Source organism: Cervus elaphus, chromosome 12 (genome assembly GCF_910594005.1).
Source record: "Cervus elaphus chromosome 12, mCerEla1.1, whole genome shotgun sequence".
Lineage (NCBI taxonomy): Eukaryota > Metazoa > Chordata > Mammalia > Artiodactyla > Cervidae > Cervus > Cervus elaphus.
The window spans coordinates 31,348,130-31,366,985 of NC_057826.1; the positions used below are offsets into that span (position 1 = coordinate 31,348,130).

Here is an 18,856-nt window from a genome sequence, read left to right on the forward strand (position 1 = left end):
TCTCACTACCTCGTTTTAGGAAAATCAGGCAAAGAACAGTGAAATAATTTAAGGTTTCAAAGCTAATTAATGCCAGAATTAGTAATAGCACCTAATTTTCTGAGCCTTGAGACTACAGTGTGCTGCCTCTCCTTCACATGTTATGTAATAACAGAAGTTGAAATTTTGACATATTTAATATAACTAGGAAACATTTTGTATCAAACCCTTGAAAGAAAAAGCAATAGTGACTGCTCTTAAGTTGATGGAGCTAACATAACCCCAAAACCTAATCAATTTGGTTAATTAGGTCAACCAACGATTAAATCCAATCAAATTAGCTAATCAGAAGTTTCTATTCAAATTTTTGGCTCTATTAAAAATTGGTTAATTAAAATTATTAAAAATTTTGGTCCCTCTGGTTACATAGACATAAACACAACGAGACGGTTATAGAACTACCTGTCTGCAAAGTAAAACGGGGTTGCAATTTCACTGCAAAGTGAAAACTGGGTTGGCAGTGGTGGCAGAAATGACTGGAGGAAACATTACAGAAAATTGGCTGAAAAATTATTGCATTAGAACAGTGTTTCTCAACCAGTGTGTTGTAATAATCCTAGGGAAGTTTAAAGAATAATAATTTAGATATATCTGGAGAAAACCATAATATGAAAAGATACATGGACCCCATTGTTCACTACAGCATTATTTACCAAGACATGGAAGCAAACTAAATGTCCATCAACAGATGAATGATAAATAAGATGTGGTACACATAAACAATGGAATACTACTCAGCCATAAAAACGAAACAAAATAATGCCACTTGCAGTGACATGGATGGACCCAGAGATTATCATACTAAGTGAACTAAGTCAGACAGAAAGACAAATACACTATCATATCACTAACATGGAATCTAAAAAAATGACACAAACGAACTTATTTACAAAACAAATACACTGAAACAGAAACCAAAGTTATGGTAACCAATGGCAAGAGACAAATTAGAAGTTTGAGATTAACTTATACACACTGCTAAATACAAAATAGATAACCAATAAGGGAACTGTAGGGAACTATACTCAAAAACCCTATAAGAGAAAAAATCTGAAAAAGAATACATGTATCACTGAACCACTGTGCTGTACGCTTGAAAGTAACACAACATTGTAAACCAACGAGACTTCAATAAAAAAAAAATCGATACTTGGTCCTACCCCAGAGATTCTTGTTTAATTGGTTTTGGGTTTGGTGGGGATTTAAAGAATAAGCAACCAATGAGAATTTTAGAAATATAGTAGAAGTATATAACCCTAAAAGTGCTAATTATTTTAGCGGCTCACAGAAATAATGTTATCGTCCTGGAGAGAAAAATTTAAAAACTCAGGTTTGCAACTTCTGTCATCATCTCAATATTTGTAATATTCACCTCTATATCTAACTATTACATGATAGCTCTTAAAGTAAATAAAAAAAATAAAATTATTTTTCTTTTGATTTATAATTCATCATTTTCCTATCCATATTTATACAGTCCTAACTCAAAAAAACTGGACACGGAACAACAGACTGGTTCCAAATAGGAAAAGGAGTACATCAAGGCTGTATATTGTCACCCTGCTTATTTAACTTATATGCAGAGTACATCATGAGAAATGCTAGGCTGGGGGAAGCACAAGCTGGAATCAAGATTGCTGGGAGAAATATCAACCTCAGATATGCAGATGACACCACACTTATGGCAGCAAGTGAGGAGGAACTAAAAAGCCTCTTGATGAAAGTGAAAGAGGAGTGAAAAAGTTGGCTTAAAGCTTAACATTCAGAAAACTAAGATCATGGCATCTGGTCCCATCACTTCATGGCAAATAGATGGGGAAACAGTGGAAACAGTGTCAGACTTTATTTTTCTGGGCTCCAAAATCACTGCAGATGGTGATTGCAGCCATGAAATTAAGACGCTTACCCCTTGGAAGGAAAGTTATGACCAACCTAGACAGCATATTAAAAAGCAGAGACATTACTTTGTCAACAAAGGTCCATCTAGTCAAGGCTATGGTTTTTCCAGTGGTCATGTGTGGATGTGAGAGTTGGACTGTGAAGAAAGCTGAGGGCTGAAGAATTGATGCTTTTGAACTGTGGTATTGGCGAAGACTCTTGAGAGTCCCCTGGACTGCAAGGAGATCCAACCAGTCCATCCTGAAGAAGATCAGTCCTGGGTGTTCATTGGAAGGACTGATGCTGAAGTTGAAACTCCAATACTTTGGCTACCTCATGTGAAGAGCTGACTCACTGGAAAAGACCCTGATGCTGGGAGGGATTGGGGGCAGGAGGAGAAGGGGACGACAGAGGATGAGATGGCTGGATGGCATCACCGACTGGTTGAACATGGGTTTGAGTAAACTCCGGGAGTTGGTGATGGACAGGGAGGCCTAGCGTGCTGCAATTCATGGGGTCGCAAACAGTCGGACTCAACTGAGCAACTGAACTGAACTCAAAAAATGTTAAAGGTGAAAGGTTCTTTGTATTTTAATTGTCTGTATATCAAAGGAGTATCTAGGGATTCATCAGATTTGTGTGACCCCTAGTTTATGTAATCTGGGGCCCTTTTTTTGGGGGGGGGGCCTTTTAAGAAAAAGAATATGAAATTAAGAATACAAGATTGGCAGGAACCTTCCCAGAACCTTCAAAGAGGCCCTTGGAAATGAAAGTCCTTAAAGCTTATGTTTCATTACCTTGTGTAAAATAACTCCTATTTACGTCATTTAAGTCAGCTCTAACTATTCATTTTGTCGCTAACAGTTAACAGACTTTTTAGTCCATTTATAATAATACCTAAAAGAAAATATTTGTACTGAATAAAAGTACTGAAATTTCAAATTATAATGATTAATATGCAATGCCTTTGAATGGCTTTTTCATTTCTTAAAACATTTAAGTCATTGGATTAAAACATTTAAAACATTGGATTAAAAAATATTCTTGGATATTGCTTTGAGTTTTCCAGGATTTTGACTTACTTTTTGCTTTTATAAATCCTGGAGGATGTTACCCTCTAAATGCAGAGTGAAAAAAAGTCTCCAAAAATGACAAAAAAGATAAGCAGAAATAGCTGTAGGCACTGTGATATGCATGGGAATTTGCAACACATGAAAAAAAGACATAAATGGGTGTGGTACTCATTCATCCAATAATATCATTTATGCTTTACATAAGAAGCCTCAAAACAATTTTTCTTTCTAGCGTTAAACACCACAGTAAAGACATTACTATATACAATGTTTATAAAATACTTGTATTATCTACCATCATTTTACCTGACAACATTGTGAAGTTTCTCAAATCTATCTTGGTGTATGTGGGGATAAGTCATAATTCAAAATACATTTCATGTTCAGTAAGTGCAAGGTACCCCACAGGTATCATTACACTGAATGGTCACTCATAATAATTTTATCATCAAAGTAAGTAATTATTTTATTAAGAATATGCTTAGGCAGGAAAATTCTTATAAAGAAGTTAATTTTTTTTTTTACATTTAGATTCATACAACATTTAGTCATTTAGAAAACTCATTTACTTAGAATTTTATCTGATAGTAAGTAAGGTGTTCTTGTATTTGGCTTTGCTTTTCTCTCTGCCCACTTCCAAGACTGCAACATGAACTTGAATACAGACTCTAACAGAGTGGAGTTGGGCAGCAATGAAGTGAAAATGCTGGGACAGTTTCTCTTTAACTGAAGCAAGCTGGTTAACACATCTAGCTAGTTAAGTTTTTTGACATAAAAATATCAATCCATAAATATTTCTCAAACATCAGTTATCATAAATAACTGCTTACAAAAGTATGTTTACACTCTTACCTCTGGACAACCAAAGTTCGCCCATCCGTACCTCTTGCAGAAAAAATTCTTGTAATTTTTCATTTTTTGCTGGATCCCACAACTAAAAGAGTCACAGAATATTTAACAATAAGTAACAAATGTAAGGTATATGGTTACTAGTCAAAACTGAGGGCTTCTCTCGTGGCTCAGCAGTGAAGAATCCACCTGCCAATGCCTGCCTGATGCAGAAGACTCGAGTTCGACCCCTGGGTTCAGAAGATCCCCTGGAGAAGGAAATGGTAACCCACTCCAGTATTCTTGCCTGGGAAATGCCATGAACAGAGGAGCCTGGCAGGCTAACTTGTATTTTAAAAGCACATCTTGAATCTAGTCTCTAAATGCAGAGTATGACAAATGCAGTTGCTCTTTATATTTAAAATAATTTCCTAAAATGGAGTTATGATTTCAGGCAACTAAAAAAAAAAGCCAAAAAACATGGCAGACGGTGGCTGTGACTTGTCACCATGCACATTTGATGGCCTTCCTAGATGACACCTTGTTAAACCAGCACACCCACTGTCTGCCAGGCTGCAGCGCGGCCAGTTTTATTCTTCAGTTACGCTAATCCTTTGATACCCTGATTACCATCTTACATCAGCTTTTGTACTTTTCCATATATTTTCATGAGTTATATTGTCATTTAGATCTAACAACTCTGAGAAATAAAGTCAGTAGACTAGGGTAATTTCTTAATTTAGCTCTGGTTATAATGGTAAAAAAGTTGAACCCCACCCTCCTAAAAGAAAAAAAAAAGAAAAACATGGCATATTCAAGTTTGGTTACGATGCTTATAACAACTTCATATTTTACCCAGCTTGCTAAGTACACATAGGAGAAATCCACTGTAATCAACTTTAACAAAGGTAGCTTGCTTTGTACGTTGCAAACCTATTCTCTTGCTTACAGTATTAACGCTGCTTGTTGATTTAGCAAAGGGCATGGTGGGGGTTGACAGGGCAATTGGTGATATTCAGAAGGATGCTATGGTTTGCTACAGCCTGTTTCAAGAAAGTGACCAGGTTCACAGATAGGATCATCACTGGTACTAAGCGAAGAGCTGTCTTTAAAGCTAAAGTGGGCAAACCATGCTCAAAGTATCCACTCCACAGTCACTTCAGCTTCAGTCTTTTATATCCGGAGGGTTTTTGTGTTTGTCTTCCCCAAGAAGTCTCTTTTTTAAATAGGATGAACCAGCAGATGAGGTCATATTTTAAGCTTTTATCCGCAGACATGCTGATGATCAGTAACAATCACAAATTTCATTTAAGAAATATTTAGTGAACAAGAGCAGGACACTCTAGGGAGAGCTAGAGAGAGAAGTAGATCTAGACTCGTATGCCCATCCCCACGGAGCCCAGAGTCTAACCAAGAGAAAAAATAAGTATGCCTAAGATCAGTAACACATCGACAACAAAATCCAGTGTCTTCTGAGGCTCAAAATATTAACACATTCCATTTGGTTGGGAGACCAGGGAAAGTTCCTCAGAAAAGATGGCATTTGAGATGTGGAGAAGCTCAGCGAAAGTCTGATGAACAAAGAGTACAAGTGGACTTCCCTGGTGGTCCAGTGGTTAAGAATCCTCCTGTCAATGCAGGGGACACAGGTTCAAGCCCTGGTCCAAGAAGATTCCACATGCTGCGGGGCAACTAAGCCTGTGCACCACAACTCCCGAAGCCTGCATGCCTAGAGCCTGTCTCTGCAGCGAGAGAAGCCACTGCAACAGAAGCCCTCACACTGCAACGAAGAGTAGCTCTCTGCTCCTGGCAACCAGAGAAAGCCCACATGCAGTAACAAAGACCCAGTGCAGCCAAAAAATTAAATATTTTAAAGAAGAAATCCTGACTGAGTGGTCTAATTAAAAAAAAAAAGTACAATTGACACAAAATTGCAGGGAAAATATCAAGTGATCTTACGGTGAATGAAGCAACAATGATAAATACCAATTACTGAAGCCCAGCTGTGGACTGAAAGCTTTCCATATATTATGTCTAATTCCTAGGAAAGGAAGGCTATCTATACAGAAGGCACCCATGGTGCCAGGTCCATGGTGCAAAGCTAAGTGGGTTCATCTTTCATCTGCAGAGTAGGGAGCTACATTACAGAGCTGCAGATTAGAAGGAATTTACTCTCACAGCATAAGAGGTAGTAAGACAAGTTAGGAAATTATCATAATATTCTGGGTAAAAGGTAATAAAAGCCTGAAGTAGTGAAGGAGCAATGGAAACACAAAGGGAAAAGAGGATGAGATGGTTGTGGGTTTAGTGGCTGAGTCGTGTCCAACTCTTGTGACCCCATGGACTATAGCCTGCCAGCCTCCTCTGTCCATGGCATTGCCCAGACAAGAATACTGGAGTGAGTTGCCATTTCCTTCTCCAGGGGATCTTCCCAACCAGGAGATGGAACCCCATCTCCTGCACAGCAGGCAGATTCTTTACTGCTAAGCCCAGAGTATGAGACAGAAAACAGAAAAATAAGAATTGGGGGTTGACTGTGGAAGATGAGGCTGACATTTGAGCGTGGTCACAACAGAGAGCGATATCAGCATCACAGGGAAGCAGGAGAGGGAACACTGGCAAGGGACGAGATGATGAATTTACTTCTCAACACACAAAGCAGAGGTGCCGACAGAACATGAAGGCTACAGAGTCTGGCAGGCAGGCACAATCTGGGGCCCCCGGCCTAGAGATCTGAGTTCACCTATCAGTGAGAAGAGAAGGAGCTTCCAGGGGGATGAGGGATATGCAGAATCTGAGATCAGTGTTTCACCAAGGATGGGTTTAAGGAGCCATTAAAACTGTAGTTTTCTTGGGCTCCACCCAGACCTACCAAATCAATTTCCCTGAGTAGAGCTCAGGAACCTGGATTTTTAATGAGCTCCTCAGATGACTCCTAAATTCTGAAGTCTGAGAATTACTACCGGCATAAACCACTGGGCTACCTCTGACCTCCTAAATCACAATGGCTGGTGCTTGGGTCAGGCCCCGTGGACTATAGCCTACCAGGCTCCTCCATCCATGGGATTTTCCAGGCAAGAATACTGGAGTGGGTTACCATTTCCTTCTCCAGGGGATCTTCCCAACCCAGGGATCGAACCCAGGTCTCCCACATTGGAAGCAGAAGCTTTAACCTCTGAGCCACCAGGGAAGCCCGTTTTAACAAATGCCCCAGGTAAATCTAATGCAGATGAATCACAGACCATGCTGTGGGAAACAAAAAGGGCTGGGGTGAGGAAGAACAGAGATCCTGTAAGTAGGAAGAGACCTCTCTCTCTGTGCCTTAGTTTATTCATCTGTAAAACCAGAAGAGCAAAGTTGTTATGAAGGAGGAAACAGACAGAGTTGGACTCCATCTTAGGCCAGGCTGCGAACATTAGGCTACACGCATGGTCGCCCTCCCAGTGGACTCTGAACTTTGTGCTGGGTGTCTATAGAAGTGGCATACCAATGGAAAACCAGACCCCCCAGATAAAAGAGTCTCAGGACTTGTACTTGGACTCTCCATTGCCTAAAAGAATATGCTAATTATCTCTGTAACAGAACAAAGTGGTAAATTCCATTATGTTTATCGGGATATGACCACAGGCCTATTGATAAACATCCACTGTTTATCTAGTCTTGTGACACATGAATCTTGGGTTAACTTTGATCGTATCTCTCTTTTACCTTGTCCAGACTAGTTTCAAGGTATCTGGGGAGGTGGGTTTGAGCAAGTACACTTAGGGTATATAAGGTTTTCACAAAAACTGGTCGGGGCCCTTGGCTAAGAGGAGACTCTGCCTTGGGCCCGCCGGTGTAATAAACTGCACACCACTATCTGCATTGTCCTTCTGAGTGAGTTTGTTTCCCGGAACGCGTGGCTACAACAGTAATGAGGATTATATAAAAGAACGTTTGAAAACTGCTTCTGCCTCTTCCTCACTTGACATAAACAGATCTTTATCATTTCCCTCCTGGACTGCCACTGATTTTCCAGTCTTTGACTTCCCTCCTCCACCCCATACTTCAAAAAGAAATAATTGCATCCATTTCCTGAAATAAAGTCACCATCACTGGTTATCCACCACAACAGAAAAATCTCAAAACTTTTAAATTTGGCATCAAAGACTTCCACAATAAGACACCAAACTACCACTCAGCTATCTCTTTGGCCACAACACTTTAAATATTGCAATTTCAAGGTCTGTGTCTCTGCACAAGCTGTTTCTCTCTGCCTACAATAACCATGGCATCCGGTCCCATCACTTCATGGCAAGTAGATGGGAAACAGTGGCAGACTTTATTTTTGGGGGCTCCAAAATCACTGCAGATGGTGACTGCAGCCATGAAATTAAAAGATGCCTATTCCTTGGAAGAAAAGTTCTGACCAAACTAGATAGCATTTTAAAAAGCAGAGACATTACTTGGCCAACAAAGGTCCATGTAGTCAAGGCTGTGGTTTTTCCAGTAGTCATGTATGGACATGAGTTGGACTATAAAGAAAGCTGATGCTGAAGACCTGATGGTTTTGAACTGTGGTGTTGGAGAAGACTCTTGAGAGTCCCTTGGACAGCAAGGAGATCTAACCAGCCCATCCTAAAGGAGATCAGTCCTCAGTATTCACTGGAAGGACTGATGTTGAAGCTGAAACTCCAATACTTTGGCCACCTGATGTGAAGAGCTGACTCATTTGAAAAGACCCTGATGCTGGGAAAGATTGAAGGCTGGAGAAAGGGACGACAGAGAATGAGATGGTTGGATGGCATCACTGACTCGACGGACATGAGTTTGAGTAAACTCCGGGAGTAGGTGATGGACAGGGAGGCCTGGCATGCTGCAGTCCATGGGGCCGCAAAGAGTCAGTCGGACACGACTGAGCGACTGAACTGAACAATAAACAACAATATTCAACAAATATTTGTTGGGTGCCTACAATATACTGGACACTGTTCTAGGCACTGGGGAGACAGCGGAGAGTAAAAACACAGACAAGGTCTGCCCTGGTGGAGTTGATTCTAATAAATAGAAAGCATTAATCAAATAATCACACCAACAAACACTAACTTCAACCATGTATAAGGGCAGTCAAAGGAGAGGGACGTGGAATTGACCCAGGCTCTGCCCCAGAGAAAGCATCTCCTCTCTCACGCCCAGCCTTGAATACTCCCTCTCCTACTTTCTTTGTCAACTGTACCTTTTTCTCTATGAGACTCCATTTTGAATCCCCAGAAATCTGTGTCTCCTGCTCTCCACTACCCTTTCATCAGCGAACATGAACTACCTATTCTTTCTGCAAAGTTTTATCTCACATCTCTCATCACCAATTGCCACTGACACCACTACAGTTCACGATTTTGATTACCTCTTACCTGAACTGCTGCAATAACTTTCCTTTTCATCAATCCATCTAGCACACTCCTGCCTGATCTAACATAAAAAGGTTTTTTTCCTCCCCTTATTTTAAAAACAATTCCTGCTCAAAAATCTTTAGTAATTTCCCCCATTGAATCTGAATTTCTTAACTTGGTCTTCAAAGCCTTCCAAAATGCAGGGCCCTTAATTAGCTCTCCAACCTCACCTCCCACCATCCCCAACTGTGACTCCTTTCTTTGTCAAACATTTACTGAATAGAGGGATCTGCCACCCCCAAAGTCTTCCGTGAAGAACTGCATGTTCCAAAAACAGCCACAGCAATATTCCCAGATCTGCTTGCACTTCCAAAACCTAGCCTCCTCTAACAAGAGCTGGAGTCCATTTCCTCTCCCTTCAAAACTGAGTGGGTCTCAATGAGGCAGAACTGGCACCACCTGGCAGGCTCCATGTTTGCTCTCAAATATACGTATAAATAAATACATATATACAACTGACCCTTGAACAACATGGGTTTTAACTGCCCAGGTCCACTTATATGTGTTGGTTTTTTTTCCTCAATAAACAGTGCTACTGTGCTACAGAATCTGCTGTTGGTTGAATCCTCAGATTTGGAACTTCTAATACAGAGGGCCAACTATCAAGTTGTATTCAGATTTTTGACAGAGAGAAGGGTTGCTGCCCCAACTGCTTGCTGTTCAAGGGTCAACCGTTATCAACACACACACACACACAAATATATTACACACTTGCTTACCCAGTACAACCCTTCCACCATACTGTGAGGAAGACCATGCCACAAGGAGAGGACCTGTGTAGGTGTTCCGTGCAACCGTCCCAGCTAAGTGGCCAGCCAGCATAACTGCCCAATATGTGTGGGAGTAAGCCTTCAAAAGACTCAGAAGGTAGCCCTGGGGCTAACCTGGCTGAAGCTGAGTGGAGCAAAAATGTGATATCCCCACCTGCCCGACTCAAACTGAAGATTCAGGAGCAAAATAAGATAAAGTTTTAAGCTCTAAGGTGAAAGCAGCAATAGGTAAGCAGAACACCTCCATGATAACCATGCCCTGAAAGTGATCCTCTGCCTCCTCTGTGCTCCTGTTGTTGTCGTTTAGTCACTAAGTCACCTCGGACTCCTGCAACTGTAGCCTGCCAGGCTCCTCTGTCCATGGGGTTCTCCAGGCAAAAATACTGGAGTGGGTTGCCATTTCCTTCTCCAGAGGATCTTCCCCACCCAGGGATTGAATCCAGGTCTCCTGCATTGGCAGGCGGATTCTTTACTACTGAGTCACCAGGGAATGGGAGAATGGCTGCCGTCCATGGGGTCACACAGAGTCAGACACGACTGAAGCGACTTAGCATGCATGCATGCATTGGAGAAGGAAATGGCAACCACTCCAGTATTCCTGCCTGGAGACTCCCAGGGACAGAGGAGGGCTGGTGGGCTGCCGTTTGTGGGGTCACACAGAGTCGGACACGACTTAGCAGCAGCAGCAGCAGCAGCGAATGAGCATCAACCGAATGAAACTTTCACAGAACAGCCCAAGAACGCTCTGTTTGAGAAATGAAGTGAATTGGTTAAGTTGGACCAATCACCAAGATAATTTTGATTATCCTTCAAAACGATTGATCAAATTCCATTTTGGAGAAAAAGAGGATACATCCTGTTTCTGAGCTAGAAGAAAGGCCCCGTAGAACAGGAGTGGGCGGTACAGCACCATACCCTGCGGGCAGACCTGGGTCTCTTAAGTGTCTGGTGTGGCTCAGGACCGAGCGAGCGACTGCGCACGCGCACGGCTCAGGAAGGGCAAAGGCTCATCTTTCCTCTTTTTAAAAAACTAAACGAAGTGCCTTTTCCTACCACGATATAACCGCCTTTTCACGACCCCAGGTGGTTCTTCCTTCCTCCCTCCTGATGTCGGACAATAAAAGCTAAACACTGGCCGAGCGGAAGCGGGGTGCGGGCAGGCATCGAGACACTGGGAAATGGCTGCTCAGGAAGCCGCCAGGGACCCTGAGGCCGAGCCGCTACCTGCACCGGCGGGAAGTTACTCACTGTAACGCCACCTCGGCGTCGCTAAAGCACTTCACCTGGGCGCCCCGTCCCTCAGCTTTTCGCTGCTGGGCTCTTCTTTCTGCAAACACAACGTGGCACGTGCTGGTCGTGAGCCCTCCAGATGCCGGCGTGCGCCCGCCGGGCCCCTAGGCGGCGGCGGCGGCCCCCGCGGCCCGGCCTCGCCCCGGGGGCCCGGTCAGCCCCACCGCCGCCCGCTCCGCCTGGCCCGTCGCGCCTCCGCCGGCGTCTCACTCACTCTCCCGTAGGCGGCGCTTGAACGCGGGGTCAGCACGCCGGCTCCGGTCGAAGTAGATGCAGTAGCCGAGGAAGGCGATGGCGCCACAGGCCGCCAGGAGGCCGAGGACCGTGCGGACGCAGGGCATCCGGCCGCGGGCGTCCCACGGACCGAGCGTTGGGCGCGGGCCAGCGAGCGCGGGGAGCCGGCCGGCCCAGGAAGCGTCGGCGCGGCGCCCATGCCGGCCTCGGGGCTTCCTGTGCGCTGGGCCGCGGGCGTGAGGAGCGGCGCGTCGACGAAGGAAATCGAGGGTCTGAGAGGACGCTTGTGGGATTCTCACAGTACGGAGTGGTGGAGCTCTGTTCCAATCCAGGTCGGTCACACTCCAAATTCTGAACCCTTTGCCCAAACGCGCACCACTATTCCACCTCAGACACCCATCCAAGGCAAATCGCAGTATGCGGGAATCCGGTTATCTGAGGGAACTGATCCTCCTATGGTTCCCTAAACTGCACATTTGAGCCAAAACTCTGGTCATCTCTTAGTTCAGAGTACTGCCCACAGAACACCTGGTCCCTAGTCCGTACTCCCCAGCCGCGTCTGCTTTGTCACCCGAGGGAACCCAGCCGTCTACAGTACCCAACCACCTTAGCTCAACGGCAGGAGCAAAGAAGCGTGTTGAGGTGATAATAATACTAACAGCAACAACAAGAATAAGTTTAGCCTAGAAAAAGCTTGTGAAAATTGCTCTGCTGCTGCTGCTAAGTCGCTTCAGTCGTGTCTGACTCTGCGACCCCATAGACGGCAGCCCACTAGGCTCCCCCGTCCCTGGGATTCTCCAGGCAAGAACACTGGAGTGGGTTGCCATTTCCTTCTCCAGTGCATGAAAGTGAAAAGTGAAAGTGAAGTCGTTCAGTCGTGTCCGACTCTTTGTGACCCCATGGACTGTCGCCCACCAGGCTTCTCTGTCCATGGGATTCTCCAGGCAAGAATACTGGAGTGGGTAGCCATTCCCTTCTCCAGGGAATCTTCCCCACCCGGGGATCAAACCTGGATCTCCCGCCATTGCAGGCAGATTCTTTACCGTCTGAAACGTTAGTAATTTGCTGGTCTGGGCCGGACCTGACAGCGAAAGGTTCCAGAGCAGCATCAACTCTGAGAGATCCATGGCACTTAACTAGCCTAGATGCTTTTCTAATACTTGCCTTATTCAGAAGACATAGCAAAAAGGAGGTAAGACTTTATCCCAAATAGCAAGTTTTGATTTTTACACTAAGCCAAAGAGAAGGCATAATCTAGGTAAAACCCAGCTTTTTCTTCTTTTGTTTGGTTGGTTATTCAACTGCTACTCATGGTTTACTGATGTTACTATTATGTGCACAGCAAGGTGGTCATCTCTGCTGTGACTTCCATTGGGGCTAAGAAGCAGCCCGTGCCCTCACTAGTTAAAAGTTAGCAAGTGTTAGTCATGTTCTGCATGTTTCTTCCAATAACTCAGTCTTCTATTTAGAAGCTTGGGCTGTTGTCAAAACCTGATTATAAACACAGAGGATAAGGTAGCATCAGCGTCCAGTGTTACTGGTGATCTGCTAGTGGTTTTTAGTTTAGAATCTTAGTGATGGATTTAATCCAGCTCCAAACAATCTTTTTTAGGCTGGCTGCTCTTGTCTTCTAATAAAATCATTCTCCCCTGTCTCCCTTTTCATCCTTCACTGAGCTCATAGCTAATCCTTGTGTTCATGGAGGGCTGGCAGCACAGAAACTGTTGGAGACTAGCTGGGTGTTCGTGCTAAGTCACTTAAGTCCTGTCTGACTCTTTGTGACCCCATGGGACTGTAGCGCACCAGGCTCCTCTATCAATGTGAATATTGGAATGGGTTGCCATGTCCTCCTCCAGGGGATCTTCTGGATCTGGGGATCAAACGCACGTCTCTTATGTGTCCTGCATTGGCAGGCAGGTTCTTTACCCCTACCACCACCTGGGAAGCCCAGCTGGGTGTTCAGGGATAAAGTAAACAGTGACATGTCAAGGTAGGAGAACTATTAAGGCAAATAGGAATAAACAGCTCACTGAAGTTGAATTGCCTCAGAAACCATGCTGTAAAGTAACTGAAAATTTTTCAAGCAAGTCTCTATGGTATGGGTAGATTTTTCTTCTCAAACATAGACATCACTCTTGCTAATTTGGTGATAAAGAATTCCAGTATAGCTTTTTCCAAATTGAGATAGTGTTAATAATTGTCCCCAAAGTATGGTTCTATAATGGATGATTGATCTTTTTTTAAACAGCTTTATTGAGGTTATAATTGATATAGAATAAATTCCACATATTTGAAGTATACAGTTTGATGCATTTTGACATATGCATGCATCCACCCAACCATCACCAAAATCAAAATAATCATATCCATCAGCCCCAAAAGTTTCTTTGGTTCCCTTTTTTAAATCTGTTCTTCCACTCATCCTTCCCTGCTTCCCCCATCATCCTCTGCTTTGTCACTATAGTTTGCATTTTCTAGATTATTATATACGGCTGACCCTTGAACAGCGTGAGGGTCAGAGGTGCCAGTTCTCTGCACAGTCGAACGTTGTATAACTTACAGTTTGCCCTCTGGATCCATAGTTCCACATCCTCAGATCATGTAGTACTGAAGCATTTACTATTGAGAAAAATACATGTAAGTGAACCCAAGCAGTTCAAATCCATGTTTTTCCAGCGATAATGCTATATGGAATCATACAATATGTTCCCCATGTATATTGCCTGGTTTCTTTCAGTCAGCATGATTTTGAGATCACCCATGTTGTGTTATCAATGGTTCATTTTTATTGGTAAATAGTATTTGATTTGTGCATATACTACAGTTTCTCTAACCATTCAACTGTTGATGGATATGTGGATTTTTTTCCAGTCTGGGGCTATTACAAATAAAACTGTCAGAGTGTCTAGTTGTTAAGAATCAGTGCTTTCACTGCTGTGGCCAGGGCTCAGATCCTGATTGGGGAACTAAGATCCCGATGCAGTGTGGCCAAAGTTAAAAAAAAAAAGACTAGCACTTCACTTAGTTCAGTTCAGTCACTCGTGTCTGACTCTTTGTGACCCCATGGACTGCAGCACACCAGGCTTCCCTGTCCATCACCAACTCCTGGAGCTTGCTCAAACTCATGTTCATCGAGTTGGTGATGAACATCCAACCATCTCAACCTCTGTCATCCCCTTCTCCTCCTGCCTTCAATCTTTCCCAGCATCAGGGTCTTTTCAAATGAGTCAGTTCTACACATCAGGTGGCCAAAGTATTGGGAGTTTCAGCTTCAGCATCAGTCTTTCCAATGAATATTCAGGACTGATTTCCTTTAGGATGGACTGGTTTGATCTCCTGCAGTCCAAGGCACTCTCAAGAGGCATCTCCAACACCACAGTTCAAAAGCATCGATTCTTCGGCACTCAGCTTTCTTTATAGCCCAACTCTCACATCTATATGTGACTACTGGAAAAACCATAACTATGACTATATGGACCTTTGTTGGCAAAGTAATGTCTCTGCTTTTTAATATGCTATCTAGGTTTGTCATAGCTTTTCTTCAAAGGAGCGTCTTTTAATTACATGGCTGCAGTCACCATCTGCAGTGATTTTAGAGCCCGGGAAAATAAAATCTGCCACTGTTTCCACATTTTCCCCATCTATTTGCCATGAAATGATAGGACTGGATGGCAGGATCTTAGCTTTATGAATGGTGAGTTTTAAAGCAGCTTTTTCACTTTCCTCTTTCACCTTCATCAAGAGGCTCTTTAGTTCCTCTTTGCTTTCTGCCATTAGAGTGGTATTATCTGCATATCTGAGGTTGTTGGTATTTCTCCCGGCAACCTTGATTCCAGCTTGTGCTTCATCCAGCCCAGCATTTCGCATGATGTACTCTGCATATAAGTTAAATAAGCAGGTGAAAATATACATTTTTCCACATGTCATGTGGAGCATCTTTTCATGTGCATATTTGCCATCTGTATATTTTCTTCAGTGATTGTGTCTGTTAAGGGCTTTGGCACATTTTCAAATCTGTTTTCTTATTGTTCAGTTTTAAGAATTCTTTGTATATTTTCGATATGTCTGCTATGATCTGAATATTTGTGTCCACCCAAAAGTCTTGTGTTAAAATCCTGATCCCTAATGATGGTATTAGGAGGTGGGGCTTTTGGGAGGTGATTAGGTCATGAGGATGGGTGCTCTCATGATTGGACTTAGAGCCCTTATAATAGGCCCACAGAGCAACCGATCCCTTTCTATTCCAGGAGGCTTTCACTGAACCTTGCTGGCAGCTTGATCTTAGAATCCCCAGCCTCTGGAACCATAGGAAATAAATGTTAGTTTATTAGTGACCCAGTTTATTTTTGTTATAGCAGTCCAAACAGACTAAGACATAGTCTTTTATCAGGTATCTCTTTTGCATATTTCCTCCAGTCTATAGCTTGTCTTCTCATTCTCTTGATGAACACCATTTATATGTGCTTCTTTGATATTCCTGTGTGTTCTTTGGAGAAGTGTGTTTTCAAATATTTAGTCTTTTTTTTTCGTTAATATTTAGTCTTTTTATTTATTTTTAACTTTTTATTTAGTCTTTTTAAATTGCATTATTTGCCTTTTTGACTGTTGAGTTTTTACAATTCTTTCTATAGTCTGATACAAGTCCTTTATCTGAAAAATGCTTTGCAAATTTTTCTCCCAGTTTGTTTCTTGCCTTTTTATTCTTTTAACAAAATAATTATTCTTTCAATCTTTTAAAGAGCCAAGTTTAAATTTAATGAAGTCCAGTTCATCAACATATTCCTTTATGGATTGTGCTTTTGGTGTTGTATTTAAGAAATCTTTACCTAACCCAGATAGGCACAAGGTCACAAAGATTTTCTCCTGATTTTTTTTTTAAAGTGCTCATTTTAGGTTTTGTGATCCATTCTGAGTTTTGGTATATGTTCATTCTTTCTGCATATGGATGTCCTATTGTTCAGCACCATTTCTTTAACAAAACTGTACTTAGTCTTTTTATCTCCGCAATTCTTTGTAGTTTTAAGTCTTTCCCATCCTTTGTCAGATTTATTTTAACATGTTTCATGTTTTTATGCTATTGTAAATGATATTTTTACAATTTCAATTTCTGATTCACTTCAGTTGCTCAGTTATGTCTGACTCTTTGCAACCCCATGAACCACAGCATGCCAGACCTCCCTGTCCATCACCAACTGCTGGAGTCTACCCAAACCCATGTCCATTGAGTTGGTAATGCCATCCAACCATCTCATCCTCTGTCGTCCCCTTCTCCTGCCCTTAATCTTTCCCAGCATCAGGGTCTTTGCAAATGAGTCAGCTCTTCGCATCAGGTGGCCAAAGTATTGGAGTTTCAGCTTCAGCATCAGTCCTTCCAATGAATATTCAGGACTGATTTCCTTTAGGATGGACTGGTTTGATCTCCTTGCAGTCCAAGGCACTCTCAAGAGGCATCTCCAACACCACAGTTCAAAAGCATCGATTCTTCGGCACTCAGCTTTCTTTATAGCCCAACTCTCACATCTATATGTGACTACTGGAAAAACCATAGCCTTGACTAGACGGACCTTTGTTGGCAAAGTAATGTCTCTGCTTTTTAATATGCTGTCTAGGTTGGTCATAACTTTCCTTCCAAGGAGTAACCATCTTTTAATTTCATGGCTGCAATCACCATCTGCAGTGATTTTGGAGCCCCCCAAAATAAAGTCTGACACTGTTTCCCCATCTGTTTGCCATAAAGTGATGGGACCGGATGCCATGATCTTTGTTTTCTGAATGTTGAGCTTTAAGCCAACTTTTTCACTCTCCTCTTTCACTTTCATCAAGAGGCTCTTTAGTTCTTCACTTTCTGCTATAAGTGTGGTGTCATCTGCATATCTGAGGTTATTGATATTTCTCCCAGTAATCTTGATTCCAGCTTGCTTCTTCCAGCCCAGCATTTCTCATGATATATTCTGCCTAAGTTAAATAAGCAGGGTGACAATATACAGCCTTGATGTACTCCTTTTCCTATTTGGAATCAGTCTGTTGTGACTATTTACTGCTAATACCTATTAATAGAGCTTCCCTGGTGGCTTAGTAGTGAAGAATCTGCCTGCCAATGCAGGAGACCCAGGTTTGATCCCTGGGTCAGGAAGATCCCCTGTAGAAGGAAATGGCAACCCACTCTAGTATTCTTGCCCCGGGGAAATACCAAAGACAGAGGAGCCTGGAGGGCTACAGTCAATGCTGTCACAAAAGAGTCTGGCATGACTTAGCAGCTAAACAATAGTAACAATGTAGAAATACAATTGATTTTCATCTGTTAATCTTGCATCCTGCATTCTTGCTAAACTCACCAGTTTGAATGTCTATGACTTCTTTTTCTTTCATCATTAAGTATATTAACTGTAGACTTTTGATAGATGTCTTTATCAGGTTGAGGAAGTTGCCCTCTATTCTGTCTGTTAAGGAATGGATGTTGGGTTTTGTCAGATGCCTTTTCTGCATCTGATGGTTTCTCTTTTTTAATTTGTTACTAATCTGAATTATATTAATTTTTGAATATCAAATCAACCATACATTCCTAAGATAAACCCTGACTCATGTTCTATTTTCATTTTAATATGTTTTTGGATTTTATTTGCTGAAATTTTGTTTAGAATTTTTGCATATATGTTCAGAAGGATATTGGTCTTTAGTTTTCCTTTCTTGAAATGTCTAGTTTTGACGTTAGAGGACAGCTGGGCTCATAGAGTCCATCTGCAGCATTCTTTCATCCTCAGTTTTTTTTTTTTTTTTCCATCCTCAGTTTTTGCAAGAGTATGATGAATTCGTATTATGTCTGTCTTAGTTTTAATATTATGTATTCCTTAAATATTTGGTACAATTCACAGTAAAGCTGGATCTTGAGTTTCACTTTGTGGGAAGGTTTTTAACATTAATTCCATTTGATAATAGTGTTAATCCGGTTATATATTTATTAAGTGAATTTAGGTAATTTATGTCTTTTAATTTTTCCATTTCACCTGAGTTGTTATTAGCATAGAGATATTAATAGTATTCCTCTATTATCCCTATAATAGCTATAGACAGTCTGCAGCAATGCCACTTTCTCATTCCTGATATTGGTGATTTGTGTCTTCTCTATTCTATTTCCTTTCTAATCAGCCTGACTAGAGGCTTATCAATTTTAAAGGTAGTTCTTCATTTTTGAAGCCCATTACTGGCAAATTGAGTCTATTGTGCTAAAATCATACTCCACTAAAGAAAATGTGGTATACAGGAAGCAGTCTATTGATGTTTGTTAAACGAACCAGTGAATTAAAAAAAACCCACT

At 42.1% G+C, this 18,856-nt stretch overlaps 1 protein-coding gene and 1 long non-coding RNA gene across 5 annotated transcripts in view; one reads left to right on the plus strand and one right to left on the minus strand.

Annotated features, from left to right (window-relative positions):
- TOMM20L (translocase of outer mitochondrial membrane 20 like) overlaps positions 1-11,861 on the minus strand; it is a 20,528-nt gene extending 8,667 nt beyond the window's left edge. For 3 of the 4 annotated variants that reach the window (XM_043919349.1, XM_043919348.1, XM_043919345.1), the window contains exons 1-2: positions 11,522-11,861; positions 3,843-3,924 (exon numbers count right to left, since the gene is read on the minus strand). In XM_043919349.1, coding sequence (XP_043775284.1) covers positions 3,843-3,924; positions 11,522-11,740 — 301 coding nt within the window. In that variant the 5' untranslated portion in view covers positions 11,741-11,861. Of the gene's footprint in view, positions 1-3,842; positions 3,925-11,300; positions 11,345-11,521 lie in introns of all 4 variants that reach the window. The other variant, XM_043919350.1, reaches the window with a different exon arrangement.
- Positions 11,750-18,856, plus strand: part of LOC122704540 — a 17,284-nt gene continuing 10,177 nt past the window's right edge. The window contains exon 1 of the long non-coding RNA XR_006343883.1: positions 11,750-11,873. This is a non-coding gene — a long non-coding RNA (uncharacterized LOC122704540). The remainder of the gene's footprint in view (positions 11,874-18,856) is intronic.